This window comes from Lolium perenne, chromosome 6 (assembly GCF_019359855.2).
Source record: "Lolium perenne isolate Kyuss_39 chromosome 6, Kyuss_2.0, whole genome shotgun sequence".
NCBI classification, from domain to species: Eukaryota; Viridiplantae; Streptophyta; class Magnoliopsida; order Poales; family Poaceae; genus Lolium; species Lolium perenne.
This window is the reverse complement of record NC_067249.2, coordinates 66328329-66352311: the sequence shown is the minus strand read 5'-3', so window position 1 is coordinate 66352311 and position 23983 is coordinate 66328329. Positions and strand designations below refer to the sequence as shown.

The following is a 23983-nucleotide window of genomic DNA, read 5'->3' as shown; positions in this document are numbered from 1 at the left end:
TACGCCTCTAGTTCCCACAGACGGCGCCAATTGACAAGGTATTAACTTGTCAATGCCTATGGATTGTAGGCTAGGGTTTAGTTGGAAGTAGAGGGCAAGTAGATCTCGAAGGTTTCAGCCGAAAAGTACTCGACGATTATGAAAACTAGGGTTTATAAAACAATGATTCGATGATCTCCTCGTCCCTCGACTCCCCCTTATATAGGAGGCGGAGCCGAGAGATTCGTGTAGTACAAGTTACATAGTCCGGGAAGGTTTCTAACTTATCCCGTAAGATTACAAATAACATTTCCTATTACAACTCTATCTTTCCTTAAATACATCTTGGGCTCCCGAATCTTCTTATTCTTCGGGTAGTGGGCCTTCAGTAAACCCCGGGTACTATCTTCGGCAAGCCCATTTGGGATGCCTATGTCACTAGTTGCTATTGTTACACTTAGTTGAGCTTAGCATATTTAGGGTTTGTGCTTATAAACTAAACGATAGTTTAATTCCGCATTCATACAAGACAAATCCGCAAGAGTTTGTAATCGCCTATTCACCCCCCCCCCCCCTCTAGGCGACATCTCGATCTTTCAAACTGGGGATAGAAGTTGTGACTCGCTCGCTGAGTGAGTGGTTCACGCCATCAAGGCGAGATACAATGGCTTTGCAAATGACACACTAAATTATATTTTTTGCGGGTAAAAGAAAAAATGTGATTGACGGTATATACATAGTATAAAACGTGCGTTGCACCTGTAGGCTTACTAGTTACTATAAATATATGTAGTATTGATTGTCAAAAAAAGTAAGTTTCGAACATTGGACCGGACCCTTTTCTCTCAGGATACATTTAAATTTTAAGTTGAAAGGGGGGTATGGGATTTCCGTAAATGATTTTTGTAGGTGTAGCATTACTCTTCTGAAACAATAATCCTACACTTACGGACTCTTTTGGTTACAAAAATTCCTACGGACAGACGTGGAGGAAAATGGTTGGTCCGGCTTTGATTCCTCCCGCAAAAATCGGGAACCTCCCTCACTGCTACCGTGCACGATGTTTGTGCGTATGGGATTTCCGTAAATGATTTTTGTAGGTGTAGCATTACTCTTCTGAAACAATAATCCTACACTTACGGACTCTTTTGGTTACAAAAATTCCTACGGACAGACGTGGAGGAAAATGGTTGGTCCGGCTTTGATTCCTCCCGCAAAAATCGGGAACCTCCCTCCTGGCTATGGGATTTCCGTAAATGATTTTTGTAGGTGTAGCATTACTCTTCTGAAACAATAATCCTACACTTACGGACTCTTTTGGTTACAAAAATTCCTACGGACAGACGTGGAGGAAAATGGTTGGTCCGGCTTTGATTCCTCCCGCAAAAATCGGGAACCTCCCTCCTGGCTACTGTGCACGATGTGAGTCCGTATGGGATTTCCGTAAATGATTTTTGTAGGTGTAGCATTACTCTTCTGAAACAATAATCCTACACTTACGGACTCTTTTGGTTACAAAAATTCCTACGGACAGACGTGGAGGAAAATGGTTGGTCCGGCTTTGATTCCTCCCGCAAAAATCGGGAACCTCTCTCCTGGCTACTGTGCACGATGTGAGTCCGTATGGTATGGGATTTCCGTAAATGATTTTTGTAGGTGTAGCATTACTCTTTCTGAAATCCAAGGTTTATTTGCCGCACAAACGGGAAATGAAGTTGCAACCGTAGTACCGTGAGAGACGGCGGCATCCTCTCACCGGATCCCCAAGGTTTATAGCACGAAGGCCCCCGCGGGGATTCCATACAGCTGCCACATTAAGAACCCACCACGCAAATGTTTGGCGACGGTCGGACTACTGGGCGCGGCGGCAGGGGCGGCGATCCGACGACTGGGCGCGGCGGCAGGGGCGGCGATCCGACGACTGGGCGCGGCGGCAGAGGCCGCAGGCCAACTCCTCCTATGGTACGTGTGCGGATTCGGTTGCTGGAATGCATCTCCGTGTTTCGATCTCTGCTCAACATTACATCATCTCTACTGAAAATCAAACATATCACCATCTCATTTCCCTCAATGCTCACCATCTGCTCGATGAAATGCGCAGTTCGTCCGAAGCCGCCTTGTCGGCCGCACGGCGCGGGAGACCGCGGGCCGCGACAGGCTAAGCGCGCTCTCCGACGACCTCCTGCACCGCATCCTGGGGCCCCTGGATGCGCGGCTGGCCGCGGGACAGTGCAGCCTCCTGTCGCGCCGGTGGCGGCATGTGTGGGCAACCATGCCCCACGTCACCCTGCCCGGCCACGCCTCCAAGAGGTTCGGGGACAACCTGCTCCTCCTCCGCGACGGTGACAACAAGCTGCGCGCTCACCCTGCACAGCGCCAGCACGGACCACTTCGCGCACCAGTGCAGGTGGCTGCGCCATGTCGCGAGCCGCGGCATCCGCGTGCTCGACATCACCCTCGGCACCGCCTACCATTTTGAGCTGCCCGACTGCGTGTTCAACTGCGCGACGCTTGAGGAGATTACCGTGTCGGCGTTAGCGGTTGTCGTCGCACCCAAGACTATCTGCCTCCCACGCATGAAGAAACTGCACCTTCGCTTCATGCAGTTGTCTGACCCATCCGTGGCAGATAAACTCACCTCCGGGTGCCCGGCACTCGAAGAGCTGGATTTATCCCGGTGCTCGCTCGGTGTATTCAGGGTATCTTCAGACACCGTGAAGACATTGTCGGTCACCGCCTGCGATTACTTGGAGATCCATGTATCTGCTCCCAGCATTGCTTCCCTCAAGCTATCTGTTGCAGGAAGAGTTAAGCTGGACGCCATGCCTTCGCTGCTACATGCCTGGGTCAATGTTTGTGGTGATGGACTGAATCCACATGCTGCTGATAGACATGATTTTCTTGATGCTCTTTGCAATGCTCAACATCTTGAGCTACTTAGGTTTGGTTCGCTTCTCAAGGTAAAAAATCTTCTTGCCGATGATGCAATGCTGCTGTCTAAGAAAAGTTATTTCCTAGTAACTCTAAGTTTTGTTTACTGTTGCCTTTGAAGGACATGATGGATAAACCAGCTACTGAAGGCCCAACCTTCAGCAAAATGAAGAGCTTGTATCTTGGAGAATGGTTGGTCGTTGATTTCTACCGTCCACTTGCTTATTTCTTTAACCACGCTCCTAACTTGGCCATGCTTAGTTTGGACCAATGGAAGGTACAGCCCTGGCATATGTGCCATCTACTAGCTGATCTGTTTGTATAATTGTATTGTGAAGCGCCAGGACTAAAGTCTAATAAAGAGCTTACAAATAAATCATATCTGTTTCCGCAGTTGTATAACAATGGGAAGATATCTGGTCCAGCGTACTTTCGGTGGAAATCTACTGAGAAACTGAATCTGCCATCTGTTCTATCATCAGACCTTGAGATTCTCCGTCTCAGAATCTCGAAAGACAATGACGCTGGAGAATTCAGCACGCTCCGAAGGATGCTCAAGGAGAAGACAAAGCCTAAAGAGATGGAGGTCGTGTGGTTTTAGTCTTTCTGTGGTTGTTTCTTCCGGAGTCTGGTGATGCTACTCTTAATTTTCCATATCAGAGTTTGCAACTCTATTTGTTCTCTCCTAGGCTATTTAGGCTGGTGTTTGTGGACTCTTTGACAATGTTGCTTCAAATTATCGATGAGATCAATGGGTAACATTTCGTTGAGTTATCTGGGCTGTCATGTTGATGTATTTAGGGTACCGTTAGCACGTTGATCAGAAAGGTACCAATGTTGCATGAACTAGGTTAATGCCTGTGTCACAGTTGTTAAATCTCTCGCCTCTTCGCACATGTGAACATAATGTGTGTAAACAATCACGCATGGTGCACATGAGTTTTTGTTCCTTTTTAACAGCATCGCCTCTAGGCCTATGTCGGTAGGTTCTTTTTGAACGTCAACAATGAAAGTGCATCTAGTGCTTTCTATAGTAGGTTCTTAATTTTCCATATCAGAGTTTGCAACTATGTTCTCTACTTGTACGCTATTTTAGGCGGGCGATTGTGGACTCTCTGACACCATTGCTTTGAATTGCCGTGAGATCAATGGGTAACATTCCGTTAATTATCTTGGTAGTTATTTCTTGTACACTACTTAGGGTTCCGATATGTCAGTACCTGCTATTCTTCAGTTAGCAAGGTGTTGCGGTTTCAGTTAACCTACTTGATATATCTTGATCGACAAGTTGTCTAAAGTAATATACTTGTTATACTCCGTCCGACCCATATTAGTTGCCACTAATATAGATATGTCTATTTTAGTTATAGGTACATTCATACTAGTAGCAAGTAATATGAATCGGAGGCTAGAACCCTAAATTGAACCCCAATTCACAACTCTTATCCAATTTTCCCATTTTGTTTGCAATCATACTCGATTTATGGCACTCGCTAGCATGTTGACCAGAAGGAGTTGCAACGATCATAACCTTTTTGTCGTATATGTAAACATAATACAATACAGTAATACATGTAAAGATATACAGTGGCGCACAAGGTAGCTAAATGTCTATGATGTTTATGCTCTTCGTTGCATGTGTACCCTTTATTTTAAAATGTGTGTTTGATATTGAAATATCAAAAATTTCAAAAGAAAAATTCACCTGTACATCTTCACATGCTACGTGCGCTCAAAGTTTTCCATAAAAAATCAACGCATCGTTTAGGCTGCGTAAAAAGACAAAATTTGGTCATAAAGATAAGTCTTTTTGTAAGGAATATTTTGTCCTTTTTAAATTGACCTAGAAAAATATCGGCTTTTCGCTAGACTGTGCGAACACATACAGATTGTCAAGATATACCTACAAAAAAAATTATTAATTTTTTGAACAATTAATTTTTTTAATGGTGGCATACACCTGAAAGGAATTAAGTATATCCGTTTTTTAAACTCATACTAGTGCCCTAGATAGGTTTCTTGCTCCGTGTCGTGGTAGGAGGTCAGGTCCCAGTTGTGTGAAGAATTTTCAAGGACGGGAAAACTATTGCAGCTGATAATACACTGGACTACGCAGCAAATTTTTTCACACATGCTTGGTTTTGATGACCCCAAAATGCTGGAGTTGATGCGCCTATACATAACAATTCACACGTAATTTCATCCATCCTCATTTCAATTTCTATATTTGTTTGCTGAAGGATTTAGGGTTAATTTTCCCTTGTACCGTGACCTGTTTTCTTGCAGTGATCACGAAGGAGGGAATGTTAGTGCTCATGCTGGGCATCTGGTAATATTTGTTTCATTTTGTCTATCTTGATTTTTCTTGTTAGTGTTGCTACAATTGTTCTGAATCTGCCAAAGGATGACTGCTGGCTGCACTAAGATACTTTGATCTGTTGGCATCGTTACACTGCAGTTTTTGGCATGCACTATTTCATCATATATCATTGCTGACCTGTGGCTAGGCACAATGTGTTTGCTACATATCTGTGATGCATTAGCATGTTTCATAAACCAAACTAGCACTCATTGTTCCTGAAAAGCACTATTGACCAGGACTGTAGGATAACCATATTTCAAAATGTACTGTAGTAGCAAGTAGCAACTGTATTGAGGCAATTGTTTTTATTGATTTCTTCACTACTTCAATTTCAAGTCCTTGTGTAGTTATTGTGCTTTGATGGTTACTTGTTTCCTGTTTATACCTTTGTGCACTAGCCTCCTTATCCAGCACTAATGTGATACATTCAATCACAGGTTGGAAGTGCTCTGTCAGATCCTTATCTTTCTTTTGCAGCGGCACTAAACGGTTTAGCTGGACCACTGCACGGCCTGGCTAATCAGGTACACTAAGTTTTATGTAGCGTTCTCACTTTTCAGAAACATCCTGTTTTGCATGTGCTTGTCAAATGAATCTCCTTTAGCAAATTGTTTGTGATAATTTGCAAAAACTGATTGCAAGTTTGCTATTTACTGTATCACTTGCTTTTACACATGCTTTTCAAAGAGCATATTTTCTGTCTTCTTTGATTGTTATACTTGTTGTATTAATATGCATGAACTGACCATGGTCACCATGTACTACAGGAAGTGTTGCTATGGATCAAATCTGTAATGGAAGAAACCGGGAGTAACATTACAACTGATCAGCTTAAAGAATATGTTTGGAAGACACTGAAGAGTGGAAAGGTAGTGTATCTCAACAAATTGTTCTATTCAACTAGCAAATGCTATTGCTTATGAGTATGTAATTCTAGAAGTTAAATACTGCACAATAGATCTACTACCTCTGTTCCAAATTAGTTGTCGCAGGTTCAGTGAACCTAGACAGATTTAGGAAACATTTTGCCTAAATCTGCGACAATTAATTAGGATCGGAGGTAGTATTATATTTGCTCTCTATTGCATCCTTCCTTCTGGGCTGGTTATGCAAATGCCTTTTCTCTCATGATCTGGGTCTACTTTTAGTTTGTTTGTTTTAACTTAAATTTAAAACTCTTTACTGGTGGCGGGTTGCATCCATAGGTTGTTCCTGGCTATGGTCATGGAGTTCTACGTAATACAGATCCACGATACTCGTGCCAAAGGGAGTTTGCACTGAAGTATTTACCCGAAGACCCACTTTTCCAACTGGTTAGTTTAAAACCTGCATTCTACTCCATCCTAACTGCATGGTTTCTCTTCGGTTCTACAATCTTAATGCGGTATATTGTTCTTCCCTTTCAGGTCTCCAAGTTGTACGAAGTTGTGCCTCCTATCCTCACTGAGTTAGGCAAGGTAATATGCTATGACACTGGTTGTGATTTACCCTCCTTTAATTTCATATTTCTGGGTATGGGCATCATCATATCTATGCTATGCATTTTCAGGTAAAAAACCCATGGCCTAATGTTGATGCTCACAGTGGAGTTTTGCTCAACCACTTCGGATTAGTTGAAGCACGGTATTTAATTTATTTTTGTTAAATTATTTAGTTAATAGTTTAATCTGCAACTGATTTGATATAACTCCGTAGTAAATCTAGTACATTGTGAGTAACAGCGATGACTTGTCTAATCCACAGGTACTACACTGTCTTGTTCGGCGTCTCAAGGAGCATGGGAATTGGATCTCAGGTCTGTCTTCTCCTTCCACTTTCACATGCTTGTTCTGTGGATCTCCCCCATTTGCTAATCTTGATCTATTATCTGTGACAGCTCATTTGGGACCGTTCCCTCGGCCTGCCACTTGAAAGACAGAAGAGTGTCACCATGGAGTGGCTGGAAAACCACTGCAAGAAGGCTGCGGCCTGAAGCTACACCAATGCTTCGTTTTACAAATCAGGCCGTCTTTGATGTTAATAATGACTGAGCATAAGTTAGGCATGGTTAGCCTTGTTTTACCATCTTCGTTTTCCTGGCCAATAACTGGAGCAAGAGGCTCACAGACGGTAGAATTTTGTAACCACCGTTACTTGAACACCGAATCAGTTAATATGTCATTTGGCATAAAGAGATTAGGACATGACACATAAGTTTTATGTGTCGCTCGGTAACGTTTTTTAAGTTTGTGTTGCTCGAGTTAACTATACCAGTTATATGATGTGGGGAATAATCTATCATGGAAAAGAATGCTACTACATTGATATGACCGTGTTTTTCCTTCTTGAGGATAGACCTAGCAATACTTTGAAATGGTGGTGAGCTCTGTACTTTGATTTGATACTGGTGTTCTTTTGCCGGTATAATTTTCTTCAATTGTTCTTCTCATAGAGGAAAAAGCAGTAAAGAATTATTTATAAAAAATCATACAGGGCCATCTAATGTGTGTTTCGGCACTTAGGTAACCTCAATTTTATTTTATTTTATTTTATTTCGGTGGGTAATAAGCACCCTTGCTTTCTGTATGCATTTACTTCTGAATACTTAAGAATCCTACTGTCGGTGGAGGTATATTTTTTTCGAAATGGGGAGTTTAACCCCGGCTTCTGCATCATGATGATGCACACGGCCTTTTATTAACCAAAAGTTTCATCCAGTCTTATATTCTAAAGAAAACAATCATCGCCTACAGTTGATACAAGAATCAACCAGCGGAATAAAAAACTAGAAAAACTACACATTATTGTAGCCTTCTAGTATGACGCCAGTCAGCCTGGCACAAGATATCCTGAGCGACCGTCAGGAGCCGTGTGCATCCAGAAACCATGGCATCCCTGAGCCCCTCCGGCGAAAGGAGAGCCCATAGCTGGACCCAGTGAGCCATCATGTGAATAACCTGTAAATAGTAGAAAGAATGTTTTTTGTTAAAGATAAGATCATTTCGAACCCTCCAAACAGACCAACATAAAGCAGAAATCCCCACACGGATGAACGCTTTAGATTGTCTATCTACTCCATTTAACCAATTTCCAAACATATTTATAACATTGGTTGGAGGTGGAAGATCAAAAGTAAAATTAACCGTTCGCCAAAGAAGTTTAGCCAATGGACATTCAATGAAAAGATGTTCGACTGTTTCATGTGCTCCACAAAAAAACACACTTCATACATCCGTTCCAATTCCGTTTAGCTAAATTATCTTTAGTTAACAAAACCTTGTTACTAAGAAATCACATAAAAATTCGAATTTTTAAAGGTATCTTAACTTTCCACAAATATTTTCTCAGATATAGGGTGTGATCACTCATCAGATCTTCATACATAGATTTCACCGTGAATTTACCATTGGTTGTCAGATCCCAAATAAAACGATCCTGTTCATCATTCAAATTTACCGTCATTAGTTTTCGGCATAACTGCAACCATAAAGTCCATCTGTTTCCCAACAAAGCCCTTCTGAAACTAATATTCAGTGGGGTATGGGCAAACACATGTGCTACCGTTATATTTTTGTGATGCATAATATTATATAATGACGGATATTGATCGGCCAGAGGAGTTTTCCCTAACCATACATCCTCCCAAAAACGAGTATTCATTCCATTACCAATATTTAAAAAAACCTCTTTTAAAAAATTCCTCCTTCACATGCATTAAACCCTTCCAGAAAGACGAATCTGTGGGCTTAGGCTGAATAGCCGATAATGGCTTATATCTTATATATTTATTGTGTAATAACTCCTGCCACACCCCATCCTCATTAAGCAACTTAAACAACCATTTACTCAAAAGGCATTTATTTTTAAGTTCAAGTACCTCAATACCTAAACCACCTTGATCTTTTGGTCGACAAACAATATTCCATTTAGTGAGCCTATATTTCTTCTTTATTTCATCAGATTGCCAGAAAAACCTAGATCTATAAAAATCCAATCTTTTCCTTACCCCAACAGGTATCTCAAGAAAAGATAACATAAACATAGGCAAACTGGTTAAAACTGAATTAATTAACACCAACCTATCCCCATAAGATAATAGTTTTCCTTTCCAGCATCCCAGCTTGCTTTCAAACCGTGTTTCGACTGGATACCAATCAGAATTCCTGAGTTTTCTGTAATGGATTGGAATACCCAAATATCTAAAAGGGAGAGATCCAGCATCACAACCAAAAATCTCTTTATATTGGTCCTCATCATCCTTTGCCTTACCAAAACAAAAAAGCTCACTTTTATGGAAGTTAATTTTTAGACCCGACAGTTCTTAAAAAATGCATAATATTAACTTCATGTTTACAGCTTCTAGAAGATCATGTTCCGAAAAAAGAATTGTATCATCGGCATATTGTAAAATAGAGATTCCCCCCTCAACAAGATGAGGAATAAGCCCTCCAACTTGACCATCATTCTTTGCTCTTTCAATTAAGATGGCAAGCATATCTACAACAATGTTGAATAACATCGGGGACAAAGGGTCCCCTTGCCGCAATCCCTTCTTTGTTTGAAAATAATGACCAATGTCATCATTTACCTTTATTCCCACACTCCCACCTTGGACAAATTTCTGAATTAGGCTACACCATTCTGTAGCAAAACCCTTCATTCTCAAGGTTTGTTGTAGGAAAGACCATTTAACTTTATCATAAGCTTTCTCAAAATCAATTTTAAACAACACCCCATCCAATTTTTTAGTATGTAATTCATGAATCGTTTCGTGAATAATTACAACTCCTTCTAAAATATTTGTTCCTGGCATAAATGCAGTCTGTGTTGGTTTAATCACCTTAGGGGCAATCCCCGTTATTCTATTTGTTCCCACTTTAGTAAACACTTTAAAACACACATTTAGTAAACATATGGGTCTATATTGTTGAATCTGCATCGCATCCTCTTTCTTGGGTAATAAAGTAATCACCCCAAAATTGAGTTTATAAAGAGACAACTCTCCTGTACTCAATTCATTAAAGAGTGACATTAGATCCACCTTAATTACTTCCCAAATTTTTTGATAAAATTCGGCCGGAAAACCATCTGGGCCTGGTGCTTTATTATGTTCCATCTGAGATATCGCCTCAAACAGCTCCTCTTCAGTAAAAGGATTTGTTAGAATTTCATTCTCATGAGGTGAAATCTGCGGAATATCGTGCACCACTCCTTCTAATAACGAAATATTTGTCAACTCCGGTGGTCCAAATAATTTTTTATAAAAATCAGTGATATAAATCTTCAGGTTATCTTCTCCTACAATTGTTTCTTCTTGTTGCTCTAATTGAAAATTTTTCTTTTTCCGATGTTTACCATTTGCAATCAAATGGAAATACCTCGTATTATTCCCCCCTTCCTGGATATGTTTAACTTTTGCGCGTTGAGCCCATTTAGATTCTTCCTCCCTCCTTAACTTACTCAAACCTTCATTTGCTTTTCTAAGTTCCTCTCTTTCATGCGGATCCAAAGGATTATTTTCTGCTTTAATATCAAGATGATCAATAATACCTATTAGTCTTTCTTTCTCCTTTTTGTATTTCCCACTCTGATTTTTTGCCCAACCTTTTAGATATTTCCTAATGTGTCTTAATTTGTTTAACCAAACATCAATAGGAAACATCGGTGGAGGTATACGTATACATCGTATGAAATATGTTAAGAAAGAGATAAATCTCTTGGATTGATTGCCATCAAGTATAGCCACGATAAAGACCAAACACTTCCAATTTTGGAGAAGCAACACACCACCATAAACCCTAGACCAAACACTTCCAATTTTGGAGAAGCAACACACCATCGTAAACCCTAGGGTTCTTAGTTTAGCTCTAAAGAAATATCGCAAAACAAGAAATATTACCCACCTCGGGGACCTAAATCTGGGTGAAGTGTCTTCATGTTCTTCTCTCCATCCAAACTGACATAAGTAATTCATGCTTTGACACCGACTCACTAAATAAAGTCAAAGTTTCGAATACCGCCCTAGATAGAAAGCACGCCCGCTCATTCCTGGCAGCCGCCGGCCCTAAGAAAACAACTCCGCCTCCACCTTCGCCTCCTCCATAGATCAGTTCCCCCCTCCCCGGCCAGTCTCATCGGCGTCAGGAGGAGTGGGGGACCCGATCTATGTGTGAAGTTTTTAAATAAAAGTAGGGTTTTTTAACGGATTAGGTTAGGGTTTGATAGTGGTCTTCTTGTTGGCCTCCGCCTCAATGAAGATGGCATGGTCTACAATAAGAGTTTTTTGGCCCTTCATTCCACTAGAAAATCTCATTCGTGGCGTCAATATTGGCGATGGAAGATTACAGTTTTCTAGGTATGAGACTTCAGATTTTATTTCGCCAGATTAATTTTGGATCTTTTCTCATGGTTGTCGCGAGAAGGATTATCCTTGCAGTATTTGTCCTGACTGTTAGAGTATATGTCGGTTAGGGATAGATTAGGTAGGGATAGATTTGTTTCTTGTCTTCTACTCCAAGTCGGTCCCTTGTACTCCTATATATACTCGCCCATGAGGCTCAATAATACATCCATCATATTCCGCATATCTCTCTCCCTCTCCATCCTTCTACATGGTATCAGAGCGGCACGCTCCTTGACCTAGCCGCCGCAAGGTTTCCGCGCCGTCCTCGGGGAGATCGATCTCCATGATCTACTCTGGGGGCCGCGCAATCCGTATGAGGGTTCGTTCGCCGATCCATTGATCTGCTGCCCTCGAGTTTTTTTTCCAATCTGTAGATTGGTTTTCTTTTTGCTCCGCCGATCGCTTGACCATCGTTTTTTCCTTTTGGTTTACCGATCATAGATCGGATTGAGTCGCCCATCGCCGTCGTCCTCTTGCGCCTCTACTCCGACAACGGCATCAACCTGTACCGGCCATCAACCGCACGGCACAGCCGCACGCGCCGCACACGGGGCGCCCCTACGTGCGACGCCGCAGGCTGTCTCGCCCGCGCGGTCTCCATCGCTGGTCCGTCTTCGCCGTCCTCGCCCGCGACTACATCGACAACGCCGCCATCGACTCCGATCTGTGCGTCGTCCACGCCATGGCACATGTAGCGCCGCCGTCGGTCTGATCAACCGACCCCGCACACGTCTACGCCAAGCAAGTCCCCGAGCACGCGCCTACCACCGATCGAGCATCGGGTTGCCGCTGCGTCGCCCCTTCGGGCCGCAACGCCGCCGTCTTTGGTCCACGCCGCTAGCCGCTGCCGCACCGGCTGCACCGGCTGCCGCGCCGTCCGCCCCGGTCACTAGGCCGGCTGCACCGGCTGCCGCGCCGGCTGTCCTGGTCGCTCGGCCGGCTGCACCGGCTGCACCGGCTGCCGCGCCGGCTGCCCCGGTCACCAGGCCAGCTGCACCGGCTGCCGCGGCCTCTTCATCTACCGCACGGCAGACCTCCTCCACGACCTCGTCCTCGACCCCTGCCGCACCCTCTGCTGCGGCTACAGCTACGCCGCCCCCTCGGGCCGTGGCGTCGCCACACGCAGTCACCTTCGCCGTCCCCCGCGCACCGACGTCCGAGGCCACCACAGCGCCACCCCTTCGGCACGGGTCGCCTCCGTCCGCGCATGGTCTTCGTCACGCCGCCGGGTCTTCCTCGCCTACTTCGTGTACCGCCGCCGCGCCCCCACCCCGAGTCGCCGTTGGGCTCGCCAACCACTTTAGGTCGCGCTTGGCTCGCCGACCACCGCAACGCCCGTCTAGGCGTCCAGCATGACCACCCCTGGTGAACGCTGGGTTAGCCGCCTTCTACGTCTCCAACCGTCTCGACTTCGTCGCCCGTGCCATCGCCTCGTCCCCGTCTACACCACCTGCTACTCTACTCTGAGAACCGCGAGCAGCGTCGGCATCTGTCCGTCGATCTGCGAACGCGACGCTTCCGAAGGCCTCCTCTGCTAGTCCCTCTGACATGGCGATAGGTTCATGATGGTTCCTGCCCCTCGCATGCCCGGTACTGGCAATACCGGAAGTGCCTTCGTCCCCGACACGTTCCCGAGTCTGGCAAACTCGCGACGGACGTCTTGTCTTCATCGGCTTCGACAACGTCTTCTTCGGCATCGCCTCTACAACTGCCTTGACCGCGTCACCAACTTCTTCTATGTGTACTCGGTTCTGGCAAAACCGAAGTATGCCTTCGTCCCCGACGTGCGCCTAGTTCTGGCAAAACTAGGGCCGCACCTCGTCGCCGATGGCTCGGACTGCATCGACTTCGGCATCGACAACCTCCACGACTGCCTCGACGCGTCTCCGTCACTCTCCTCGCGCACTACGCGCTTGCGGCTACATCGACACCGGCACCCGCCCACGACATCGACCACGGCAATCCCTCGCGCGGCTCCCTCGACCAAAGGTTGCAGCACCCACGCTCACGGCTACCTTGACATCGGCACAAAGGGCTACCACCTCGCCTGAGACTCACCAGCTTCCTCTACAGTCCAAGCTAGTGCGTCGCGACACCGTCCACGAGGCAGCTCACTGGTTCTACTTCGGTTTCTCTCCAGTCTGACCGTCTGCGACGTTCCAGTTGTTCACGATGCTACCGCTACGACTGCGGGGGGGGGGGGGGGGGGGGGTGTTAGAGTATATGTCGGTTAGGGATAGATTAGGTAGGGATAGATTTGTTTCTTGTCTTCTACTCCAAGTCGGTCCCTTGTATCGTATATATACTCGCCCATGAGGCTCAATAATACATCCATCATATTCCGCATATCTCTCTCCCTTTCTATCCTTCTACACTGACTGCTACGTCATCGACAATAATGATTTGTACTCTCGGCTCTCCAACGATGTTGATCAGGCTGTTCGGTTATTTTCCCTGATATACTAGTGTTGGTACTCTTTCTAATGTTAATTGACTATCTTAATGGTTGCGCATGTGTATGTAGCCTTGGTATTGCGGCTCAAATTAAAACTATGGGAAAACATACGTTGGTATTTTCAAGTCTATGGTTTAGTATCTATTTTTGGCTGTCTTCATAGAAGTACAATATTATGTCATGAAAGGAAAAAAGAATTAGAAGATCTTGATGATTTTTTATATTTTATTTTATAATCATTGGAATTAGCTCATGCCATGTACTATTTATTACTATAAATATATGTGTGGTATTGATTGTCAAGAAAAAGTTAAAAGTTTCGAACATTGGACCGGACCGTTTTTTGTGGGCGAGCCTCAGCATACATTTGAATTTTAACTTGAAACTTCAAGGGGTACTTGCCGCACAAACGGGAAGTGAAGTTGCAACCGTGCTACCGTGAGAGACGGCGGCATCCTCTCACCGGTTCCCCTTCTCCTTCATAGCACGAAGGCGCCCGCGGGGATTCCATACAGCTGCCACATTAAGAACCCACCACGCAAATGTTTGGCGACGGTCGGACTACTGGGCGCGGCGGCAGGGGCGGCGATCCGACGACTGGGCGCGGCGGCAGAGGCCGCAGGCGAACTCCTCCTATGGTGCGTGTGCGGATTCGGTTGCTGGAATGGAATGCATCTCCGTGTTTCGATCTCTGCTCAACATTGCATCATCTCTACTGAAAATCAAACCTGTCATCATCTCATTTCCCTCAATGCTCACCATCTGCTCGACGAAATGCGCAGTTCGTCCGAAGCCGCGCTGTCGGCCGCACGGCGCGGGAGGCCGCGGGCCGCGACAGGCTAAGCGCGCTCTCCGACGACCTCCTGCACCGCATCCTGGGGCCCCTGGACGCGCGGCTGGCCGCGGGCCAGTGCAGCCTCCTGTCGCGCCGGTGGCGGCACGTGTGGGCGACCATGCCCCACGTCACCCTGGTCGGCCACGCCTCCGAGAGGTTCGGGGACAACCTGCTCCTCCTCCGCGACGGTGACAACAAGCTGCGTGCGCTCACCCTGCACAGCGCCAGCACGGACCACTTCGCGCACCAGTGCAGGTGGCTGCGCCATGTCGCGAGCCACGGCATCCGCGTGCTCGACATTGCCCTTGGCACCGCCGATGATGTCGAGCTGCCCGACTGCGTGTTCAACTGCACGACGCTTGAGGAGATTACCGTGTCGGCGTCAGCGGTTCGGCAGGTCGTCGCACCCAAGACTATCTGCCTCCCATGCTTGAAGAAACTGCACCTTCGCTTCATGCAGTTGTCTGACCCATCCGTGGCAGATAAACTCACCTCCGGGTGCCCGGCACTCGAAGAGCTGGATTTATCCCGGTGCTCGCTCGGTGTATTCAGGGTATCTTCAGACACCGTGAAGACATTGTCGGTCACCGCCTGCGATTACTTGGAGATCCATGTATCTGCTCCCAGCATTGCTTCCCTCAAGCTATCTGTTGCAGGAAGAGTTAAGCTGGACGCCATGCCTTCGCAACATCTTGAGCTACTTAGGTTTGGTTCGCTTCTCAAGGTAAAAAATCTTCTTGCCGATGATGCAATGCTGCTGTCTAAGAAAAGTTATTTCCTAGTAACTCTAAGTTTTGTTTACTGTTGCCTTTGAAGGACATGATGGATAAACCAGCTACTGAAGGCCCAACCTTCAGCAAAATGAAGAGCTTGTATCTTGGAGAATGGTTGGTCGTTGATTTCTACCGTCCACTTGCTTATTTCTTTAACCACGCTCCTAACTTGGCCATGCTTAGTTTGGACCAATGGAAGGTACAGCCCTGGCATATGTGCCATCTACTAGCTGATCTGTTCGTATAATTGTATTGTGAAGCGCCAGGACTAAAGTCTAATAAAGAGCTTACAAATAAATCATATCTGTTTCCGCAGTTGTATGAAGAAAACAATGGGGAGATATCTGGTCCAGCGTACTTTCGGTGGAAATCTACTGAGAAACTGAATCTGCCATCTGTTCTATCATCAGACCTTGAGATTCTCCGTCTCAGAATCTCGAAAGACGACGACGCTGGAGAATTCAGCACGCTCCGAAGGATGCTCAAGGAGAAGACAAAGCCTAAAGAGATGGAGGTCGTGTGGTTTTAGTCTTTCTGTGGTTGTTTCTTCCGGAGTCTGGTGATGCTACTCTTAATTTTCCATATCAGAGTTTGCAAATCTATTTGTTCTCTCGTAGGCTATTTAGGCTGGTGTTTGTGGACTCTTTGACAATGTTGCTTCAAATTATCGATGAGATCAATGGGTAACATTTCGTTGAGTTATCTGGGCTGTCATGTTGATGTATTTAGGGTACCGTAAAGGTGCCAGTGTGGCATGAACTAGGTTAATGCCTGTGTCACAGTTGTTAAATTTCTCACCTCTTCGCACATGTGAACATAATGTGTGTAAACAATCACGCATGGTGCACATGAGTTTTTGTTCCTTTTTAACAACATCGCCTCTAGGCCTACGTCGGTAGGTTCTTTTTGAACGCCAACAATGAAAGTGCATCTAGTGCTTTCTATAGTAGGTTCTTAATTTTCCATATCAGAGTTTGCAACTATGTTCTCTACATGTACGCTATTTTAGGCGGGAGATTGTGGACTCTCTGACACCATTGCTTTGAATTGCCGTGAGATCAATGGTTAACATTTCCTTAATTATCTTGGCAGTTATTTCTTGTACACTGCTTAGGGTACCGATATGTCAGTACCTGCTATTCTTCAGTTAGCAAGGTGTTGCGGTTTCAGTTAACCTACTTGTTATATCTTGATCGACAAGTTGTCTAAAGTAATATACTTGTTATACTCCGTCCGATCCATATAAGTTGCCACTAATATAGATATGTCTATTTTAGTTATAGGTACATTCATACTAGTGGCAAGTAATATGAATCGGAGGCTAGAACCCTAAATTGAACCCCAATTCACAACTCTTATCTAATTTTCCCATTTTGTTTGCAATCATACTCAGTTTACGACACTTGCTAGCATGTTGACTCTAAGGAGTTACCTGAACTACCAGAATGTCCATGAGTTGCAACACTCATAACCTTTTTGTCGCATATGTAAATATAATACAATACAATAATACATGTAAAGACATATAGTGGTGCACAAACTAGGTAAATGTCTATGATGTTTTTGCTGTTGGTGATATATGTACCCTTTATTTTGAAATGTATTTTTGATATATTTTGAAATATCAAAAATTTCAAAAGAAAAATTTATGTGTACATCTTCACGTGCTACATGCGCCCAAAGATTTTCCATAAAAAGATCGACGCATCGTTTAGGCTGCGTAAAAAGACATAATTTGGTCATAAAGATAAGTCTTTTTGTGAGAAATATTTTGTTCGTTTACATTGACCTAAAAAACATCGGCTTTCCGCTAGACTGTGAGAACACATATAGATTGTCAATATGTACATACAATATTTTTTATTACTCCTGAAAGCTCAATTTAAAATATTTTTTTAACAATTAAGAATATATATTTTTGGATGGTAGGAGGATACACACCCACTAGAAAGCCGAATTAAATATCAATTGTTTTTAAACTCATACTAGTGCCCTTTTTTTTGAAATACCATATATATTAAGCCAGCAAGCCGCCTCATTAAAAACCTTCCAGTCCCCTTAGGTACCCTGGTAAGAAAAAGAGTGCGTCTGGAACTTGCTGCTTCAATCAAAGTATAGTTACATCGTTTAAAAGCCTACCAAGAATAAAATCAGGGGGTTCATCGACCCAATTACAAGAGACTTTGCTACTAAAACAAGCCCTAGATAAATCATGAGCTGCCTCATTTGCTTCCCTTGGACAGTATTGGAACTGAACACCTCCAATAAGCGCGGCGAGATCAACACAATCCGCAAAGATAGCCGACGATTGTCCCCACCAAGTAGCTTCTCCTGTACACGCCTCCACTGTATCTAAAGAATCAGACTCTATTTGGATGTTATTGCACCCCAATCTACTTGCAAGATCAAGACCCTCCTTCATGGCCAACGCCTCAGCCGCCGCCGCCGATGCAATGTTAGGCAAGTAGATCGATGATGCCGCAACAAACTTTCCATCGTAATCTCTAAGAATGGCACCTACCGACCCTGTATGAGAATCTGAATGAAAAGAACCGTCAACATTTACCTTAGTAATCCTCGGTGGCGGTCTAGACCATCGAACCCTCTGAGTAGTTGGCTTGCTCTGGGCCTTTGCAGCATTAGCAGCAATAGAGAGGATAGAGAATTTGCACTTGAACATTGGCGGAACTTGTTCATCATGTGTGCGTTGTCGACGGATCCACCAGAGGTACCAACTTCCAACAGCAATAACTTCCTTCATTCCTAGATCAATTCCAGGCATAGAGGTATCTTGTCTCCTGAACAAAAATTCAAGGACTGCAGAACCTGAACGATCTTCCTCTATGGCTTCTTCCATGATTTGGGATATACCTAGGGAACACCAAAGAGATCGAGCAGTAGAACATGTAAAAACAAGATGCAGTACATCTTCCGCTGCTTGATTACAGATAGGACATCCACCATTCGTTCCAACATGCCGATTTGCCAAAATTGATTTGAGTGGCAGTATTCCATGCAGTGCTCGCCAAACGAAGATTTTAACTTTACTAGGTACCTTGAGCTTCCAAATAATTTTCCAAATTGGGTTATTAACTGATGAACCTGGGAGAGATAACTGAGATGTCCTGGGACCAAATTGGTGTCTCCATTGGAGATGGTATCCAGACCTGACCGCATACTGTCCATGTTTGGTGAAATTCCAGGCAATGAAGTCCTCAAAACCTTGATTGTTCAAGGGTATCTCCAGTATACGGTTTAGATCCACTATATTAAAAAGTTCATTTAGTCTCTCTTCATTCCATGTGCCGCTGTTTGGGATAATGAGATCAACCACCTTTGTATATATACTGTCACCTCTCGGGGTCATTATTTTCCTGTTAGGACTAGACGGAATCCATGGGTCAGTATAAATATTTATCTTCTCTCCGTCGCCAACTCTCCATATATAACCCCTTTTAAAGGTAGTCATCCCAGCTAAAATGCTCTGCCATGTAAAAGAAGAACCTGACTTAGGCCCTGCCTTTAAAATATCACCATTGGGATAGTACTTTGATCTCAACACTTGGGCACATAGAGAATTTGGCTCGTTTAATAACCTCCAAACTTGTTTAGCTAACATGGCCAGATTAAAAGAATGAAAATCCCTAAATCCCATGTCTCCCTCATTTTTTGGATAGCACAATTTCCACCATGCTAGCCAATGCATTTTCTTACTATTTTCATCATCACCCCACCAGAATTGAGCTATAGCATCTATCATTTTCTTACACACTCCAATGGGGATTTGGAACACTGACATCGCGTAAAACAGGAATTGCTTGAGCTACTGCCTTCAGAAGGATCTCCTTGCCGCCTATAGATAACATTTTTTCTTTCCATCCATTTATCCTCTGAATTATCCTTTCCACAAAATGAAGAAAGCAGTCACTTCTATCTGCCCCAATAATAGCCGGAAGTCCAAGATACTTATCAGATAGGGCTTCGGTGTCAATATGAAGAATCTCACAAATATCTGACCTTACCAAAACATGGGTGTTCGGAGAGAAAAAGATACTAGATTTCGCCAAACTCACCAACTGACCCGAATTTGCACAGTAGGTATCAAGAACATGTTGCAAGGGAGTTGCATTATTCATATCCGCCTTCATGAGAATAAGAGAATCATCAGCAAAAAGTAAATGAGAGACTGACGGTGCATTTCTGCACACTCTTAACCCATCAATGCCACCAACTTCTTCTTCATGCAATAATAGACTAGATAATCCTTCCGCACAAATAAGGAAAAAATATGGAGAGAGAGGATCTCCTTGACGGAGACCCCTCGTAGGGAAAAACATATCCGTTTCCTCAAATTTAAACCTTACTTGGTATCTGACAGACCTCACACAAGACATCATGATAGTAATCCATCTTTCCGAAAAGCCAAGTTTCCTCATCATATTTTCCAAGAAAATCCATTCAACCCGATCATAAGCTTTGTGCATATCCAATTTCACCGCACAAGCTCCATTATTTCCGGTCCTTTTCCCCTTGATAGAGTGAATGCATTCATATGCCACCAGAACATTATCTGTAATAAGCCGCCCAGGCACAAAGGCACTTTGCATTGGTGAAATCACCTCGGGCAGTTCCTTCTTCAGTCAAAAGGCCAGCATTTTAGAGATTATTTTGTAAATAACGTTACATAGACTTATAGGCCGATATTGAGTGACTAGCTCCGGATTGTCTACTTTTGGTATCATGACAATAGTTGTATCATTCCAGCCTTCGGGGATGACTCCAGAGTTCAAAGCCTGTAATATTTCATTTGTAATCTGGTCACCACATAGACTCCAGAATTTTTTATAAAATATGGCATGTAGACCGTCGGGTCCTGGAGCTTTAAAATCACCGATGCTAAAAGCAGCTTTCTTCACATCTTCAGCCGTGAAAGGGGCCGTAAGACGCTCATTCATATCATCATTAACCTTAGTCTGAATTTTCTTCAAAAGAGCAGGGTCTGTGTACTGAACCTCAGACGTGAACAGATTAGTAAAATAATCAAAGACAAGAGGTTTAAGCATCGCCGTACCTTCGACCCACTCATCATTTAAATCCTTAAGTCTTTTAATAAGATTTTTCTTGCGGCGAGCTGTAGCGAATTGGTGGAAAAAATTAGTGTTGCGATCACCCTGCGTTAGCCAATTTGCTCTAGAACGTTGGAGCCAGTGTACTTCCTCTTGCTGTAGCAGCATCTGCACAAGATCAGTCATTTCCTTCGCAATCTTCTCATTCTCATCGGTCATCGGCCCATTCATAGCACTATCTAATTTCTTTTGTGCTTTGCGGATTCTCTTTCTCGGTTGTTTGAGAATATGCCTGTCCCAGTCATGGAGCGCCTTATGCATATGAGCGAGTCTATCCAGTACCCCACTCCCAGCCGTTGCCTCATTTGCATTGTGCCAAGCCTGTTCCACTACCTCAATGAAGTCTTTTTCATGTAACCATTTGGCCTCAAATTTAATACTTGAGTTAGGATTGCTTGGAATAATTTGAAAGTCCGTGTCGAGAAGGATTGGGCGATGATCGGATCTTGCAAATTCCAAATGTTGCACCACCGCACTAGGATGCATTATATTCCATGCATTGTTCACTATTACTCTGTCCAGACGTTCACGGATTCTGCCCTTCCAAGTGAAAGGTTCACCAATAAAGCCCAAATCAATCAGATCACAATCATCTAAAACATCTCTGAAAGCTTGCATATACACTTGCGGTCTAGGATTTCCACCCTCTTTTTCATGGTTGAATAAAATCTCGTTGAAATCCCCTATAGTCGCCCATGGCATATTATATTGGCCATTTAGTTCTCTAATTTTATCCCACGTTAAGTGCTTGTCCTCCCATCTAGGTTCCCCATAAATACCAGTGAGTCTCCAAACCTTGTTCGGGCTTTCAACAACACGGACATCAATGTACTTAGGCGCTGAAAAAATCTGTTGTATAGAAATCTCTCTTCTCCATAAAAGTAGGACACCACCACTACGACCATCGCTAGGATTAACAATTTTAAAGTCCATCTTCAATCTTCTCTTAAGACAATCTGCCGGATAGGTATCCAAGTGCGTCTCCGACAAAAACAACACATCGGGGTTGCAGCGCATTTTGATATCCAAAAGCGCTCGAACTGCCGGGTCATTCCCCAAACCCCGACAGTTCTTCCCTAATATCCTCATTGATCTGGGCGGCGCCCCTCCATGGAGCCCGCCAAAGTAGAGTTAACATTAGAACCTTCCTCTTCAGTAGTCTTCTTCCTCTTCGGATCTCTCACTGGATTAGGACTTGGTGGATTATAAGCCTCCAGAGAATTAACAATAGCATCCACTTTTCCCCCTATCTTTGATCCTGCCAATGCATCTTTTGTAGCAGTCTCGCCCAATGGAGCAGGTAGTGATGCATTGTTTCGACCATCCCCAGTTCTCTTTCTATTAAGCTCAGGATCATCTTCCGACATAGCATCCTTTTCTTCCTCCTCAGTACGTTCTTCAAAAAAGGAACCAGAACCACTTGTAAAACCTCCTCGACTACTTCCAAAACCCCTCCCACGGCCATGGCCTCTTCCCGCAGAACGAACAGCCCATGTTGCTTTGAGGTCCTTAAAAACCAGTGACGACGATGGATGTATACCATCTCCATGTTCTGTATATAAGTGCCCTATCATCCCACAGAAAGCACACCAGTCCGGGAGTCGCTCATATTTCACCAAGAATATTTGTCGCCTTTGTGCTCTTATCATAGAAACGTGATTTTTCAGCGGTTTCAAAACATCTAGCCAAACTCGAACTCTGAAAAAGTTTCCAGGGAAATCACCCGAGACAGGTTCCGAAACCACAACCTCTCCAACTTTAGCAGCCAAAGATCCGAGCATTGGCTTAAACCCATCTGGGAGATCATGGATTTGGATCCATATTTTGAATTTATTCAATGGAATCTCCGAAGGTTTAGTAAATCCGTCATAAGGAGCCAAGATCACCGGGTGCCCTCTGAAAACCCAAGGTCCTCCTTCCATCACTTTGTCCCAATCACCTAAACAATGGAATTGCATCGTATACATATTGTTGTCCAGAGATCTGATCTTGACTTCTTGAGCTAGATCCCAGGCTGATCGTAGATTCTTATAGAGCCAGAAGTCACTGTATTCTCTCGACGTATGCACGCGGGCAATCGCCAGCCAGCGAGTAGATTCAGGCGGCGGAGTGGGTTCCTCCTAAAAAATTACGTCATCAAGATCCTCTTCCCTCAGCCCCAAATTCTTCATCATCTCCTCCAGATCGTCTTTTCCAGAACCCCCAACATGGGATGTATCTGCTAGCTTTGCTGGGTCCAACGCCATGGTGAAGCACGTCAAAACCTGTCCCCAAGATCCCCTACCAGCACTACACGGGAGCCAAGGCTGGGAAGCAAAACGAAAACCGCTCCCAGATCCCGAGATCGACGTGCAGCGTGGTGGCGTCGAAGGATCGGGGAAAAAGAAACCTCTACGACGGCGGACGCCGCGAGAGAAGACGAAACCCTAACGAGAGGGAAGCTAGGCTAAAAATAACCCTACCTGGATATCCATTACTCATACTAGTGCCCTAGATAGGTTTCTCCGTGTCGTGCTAGGAGGTCAGGTCCGAGTTGTTTTCAAACCGTGTCGTAGTCTTGCAGGATGTGAGTTTGTAATCTGAGTTGAGAAGAGAAATAATCAAATATAAGTGAAAATATAGGGCACGATAGCCAGCCCCGACCCTTCCCTCGCCGGAATCCTTACGGGCGACCCAGACCAGATCGAGCTCCTCTGGCCGGATCCGTCGCGAGCGCCGTGCTGCACCCCACTGCCACCGCTGTAGTGGACGGACACGGACGTTCCATGGCGGATGTAGACGGCTATTCACGTCCTGCCATGGCGGCGGAGGCGGGTGTAGTCGGCGATTCGAGCCCTGCGAAGCCGGAATTGGTAAAATCAGAAGACGAGATGTACATGGAATCGTTGGTTGGAGTTTCGCTTCTCCTGCTCAGCGAGGAACTCCCGCTCGATGTCCAACTGCACGGCTCCAAGATGCTCCAGCATCTGGTGGATCAAAGAAGTGACAAACTCAGCGCTGCTCAACTTCTCAATCTGAAAATTCAGCTGGTTGAATCCGCCACAAGCTCCAGCCCTGTCTTTCTCAGTACAGTCAAGAGGGCTCCTGGATTTCAGGATGGAATTAGAGTGGGCCTCTCTCTTGTGCTTGATCCCCACTTC

The 23983-nt window shown here is 44.6% G+C and overlaps 2 protein-coding genes and 1 pseudogene across 2 annotated transcripts; all 3 read left to right on the top strand.

Annotated features, from left to right (window-relative positions):
- Nucleotides 1–1656: 1656 nt before the first annotated feature.
- Nucleotides 1657–3684, top strand: LOC139829661 (F-box/FBD/LRR-repeat protein At1g78750-like). Its single transcript, XM_051338283.2, has 4 exons — nucleotides 1657–1941; nucleotides 2081–2939; nucleotides 3032–3187; nucleotides 3305–3684. Exons 2-4 carry the CDS (start codon nucleotides 2187–2189, stop codon nucleotides 3509–3511), a joined length of 1116 nt encoding a protein of 371 aa, XP_051194243.1. The 5' UTR covers nucleotides 1657–1941; nucleotides 2081–2186; the 3' UTR covers nucleotides 3512–3684.
- Nucleotides 3685–3886: 202 nt separating this feature from the next.
- Nucleotides 3887–7579, top strand: LOC127307558 (citrate synthase, mitochondrial-like; annotated as a pseudogene).
- A 6940-nt stretch (nucleotides 7580–14519) lies between these two features.
- LOC127307557 (F-box protein At4g22280) lies at nucleotides 14520–16419 on the top strand. The gene is made up of 4 exons (XM_051338282.2): nucleotides 14520–14747; nucleotides 14892–15668; nucleotides 15761–15916; nucleotides 16034–16419. The coding sequence occupies exons 1-4, from the start codon at nucleotides 14652–14654 to the stop codon at nucleotides 16244–16246; spliced, it is 1242 nt and encodes a 413-aa protein (XP_051194242.1). The 5' UTR covers nucleotides 14520–14651; the 3' UTR covers nucleotides 16247–16419.
- The last annotated feature ends 7564 nt before the right edge of the window (nucleotides 16420–23983 follow it).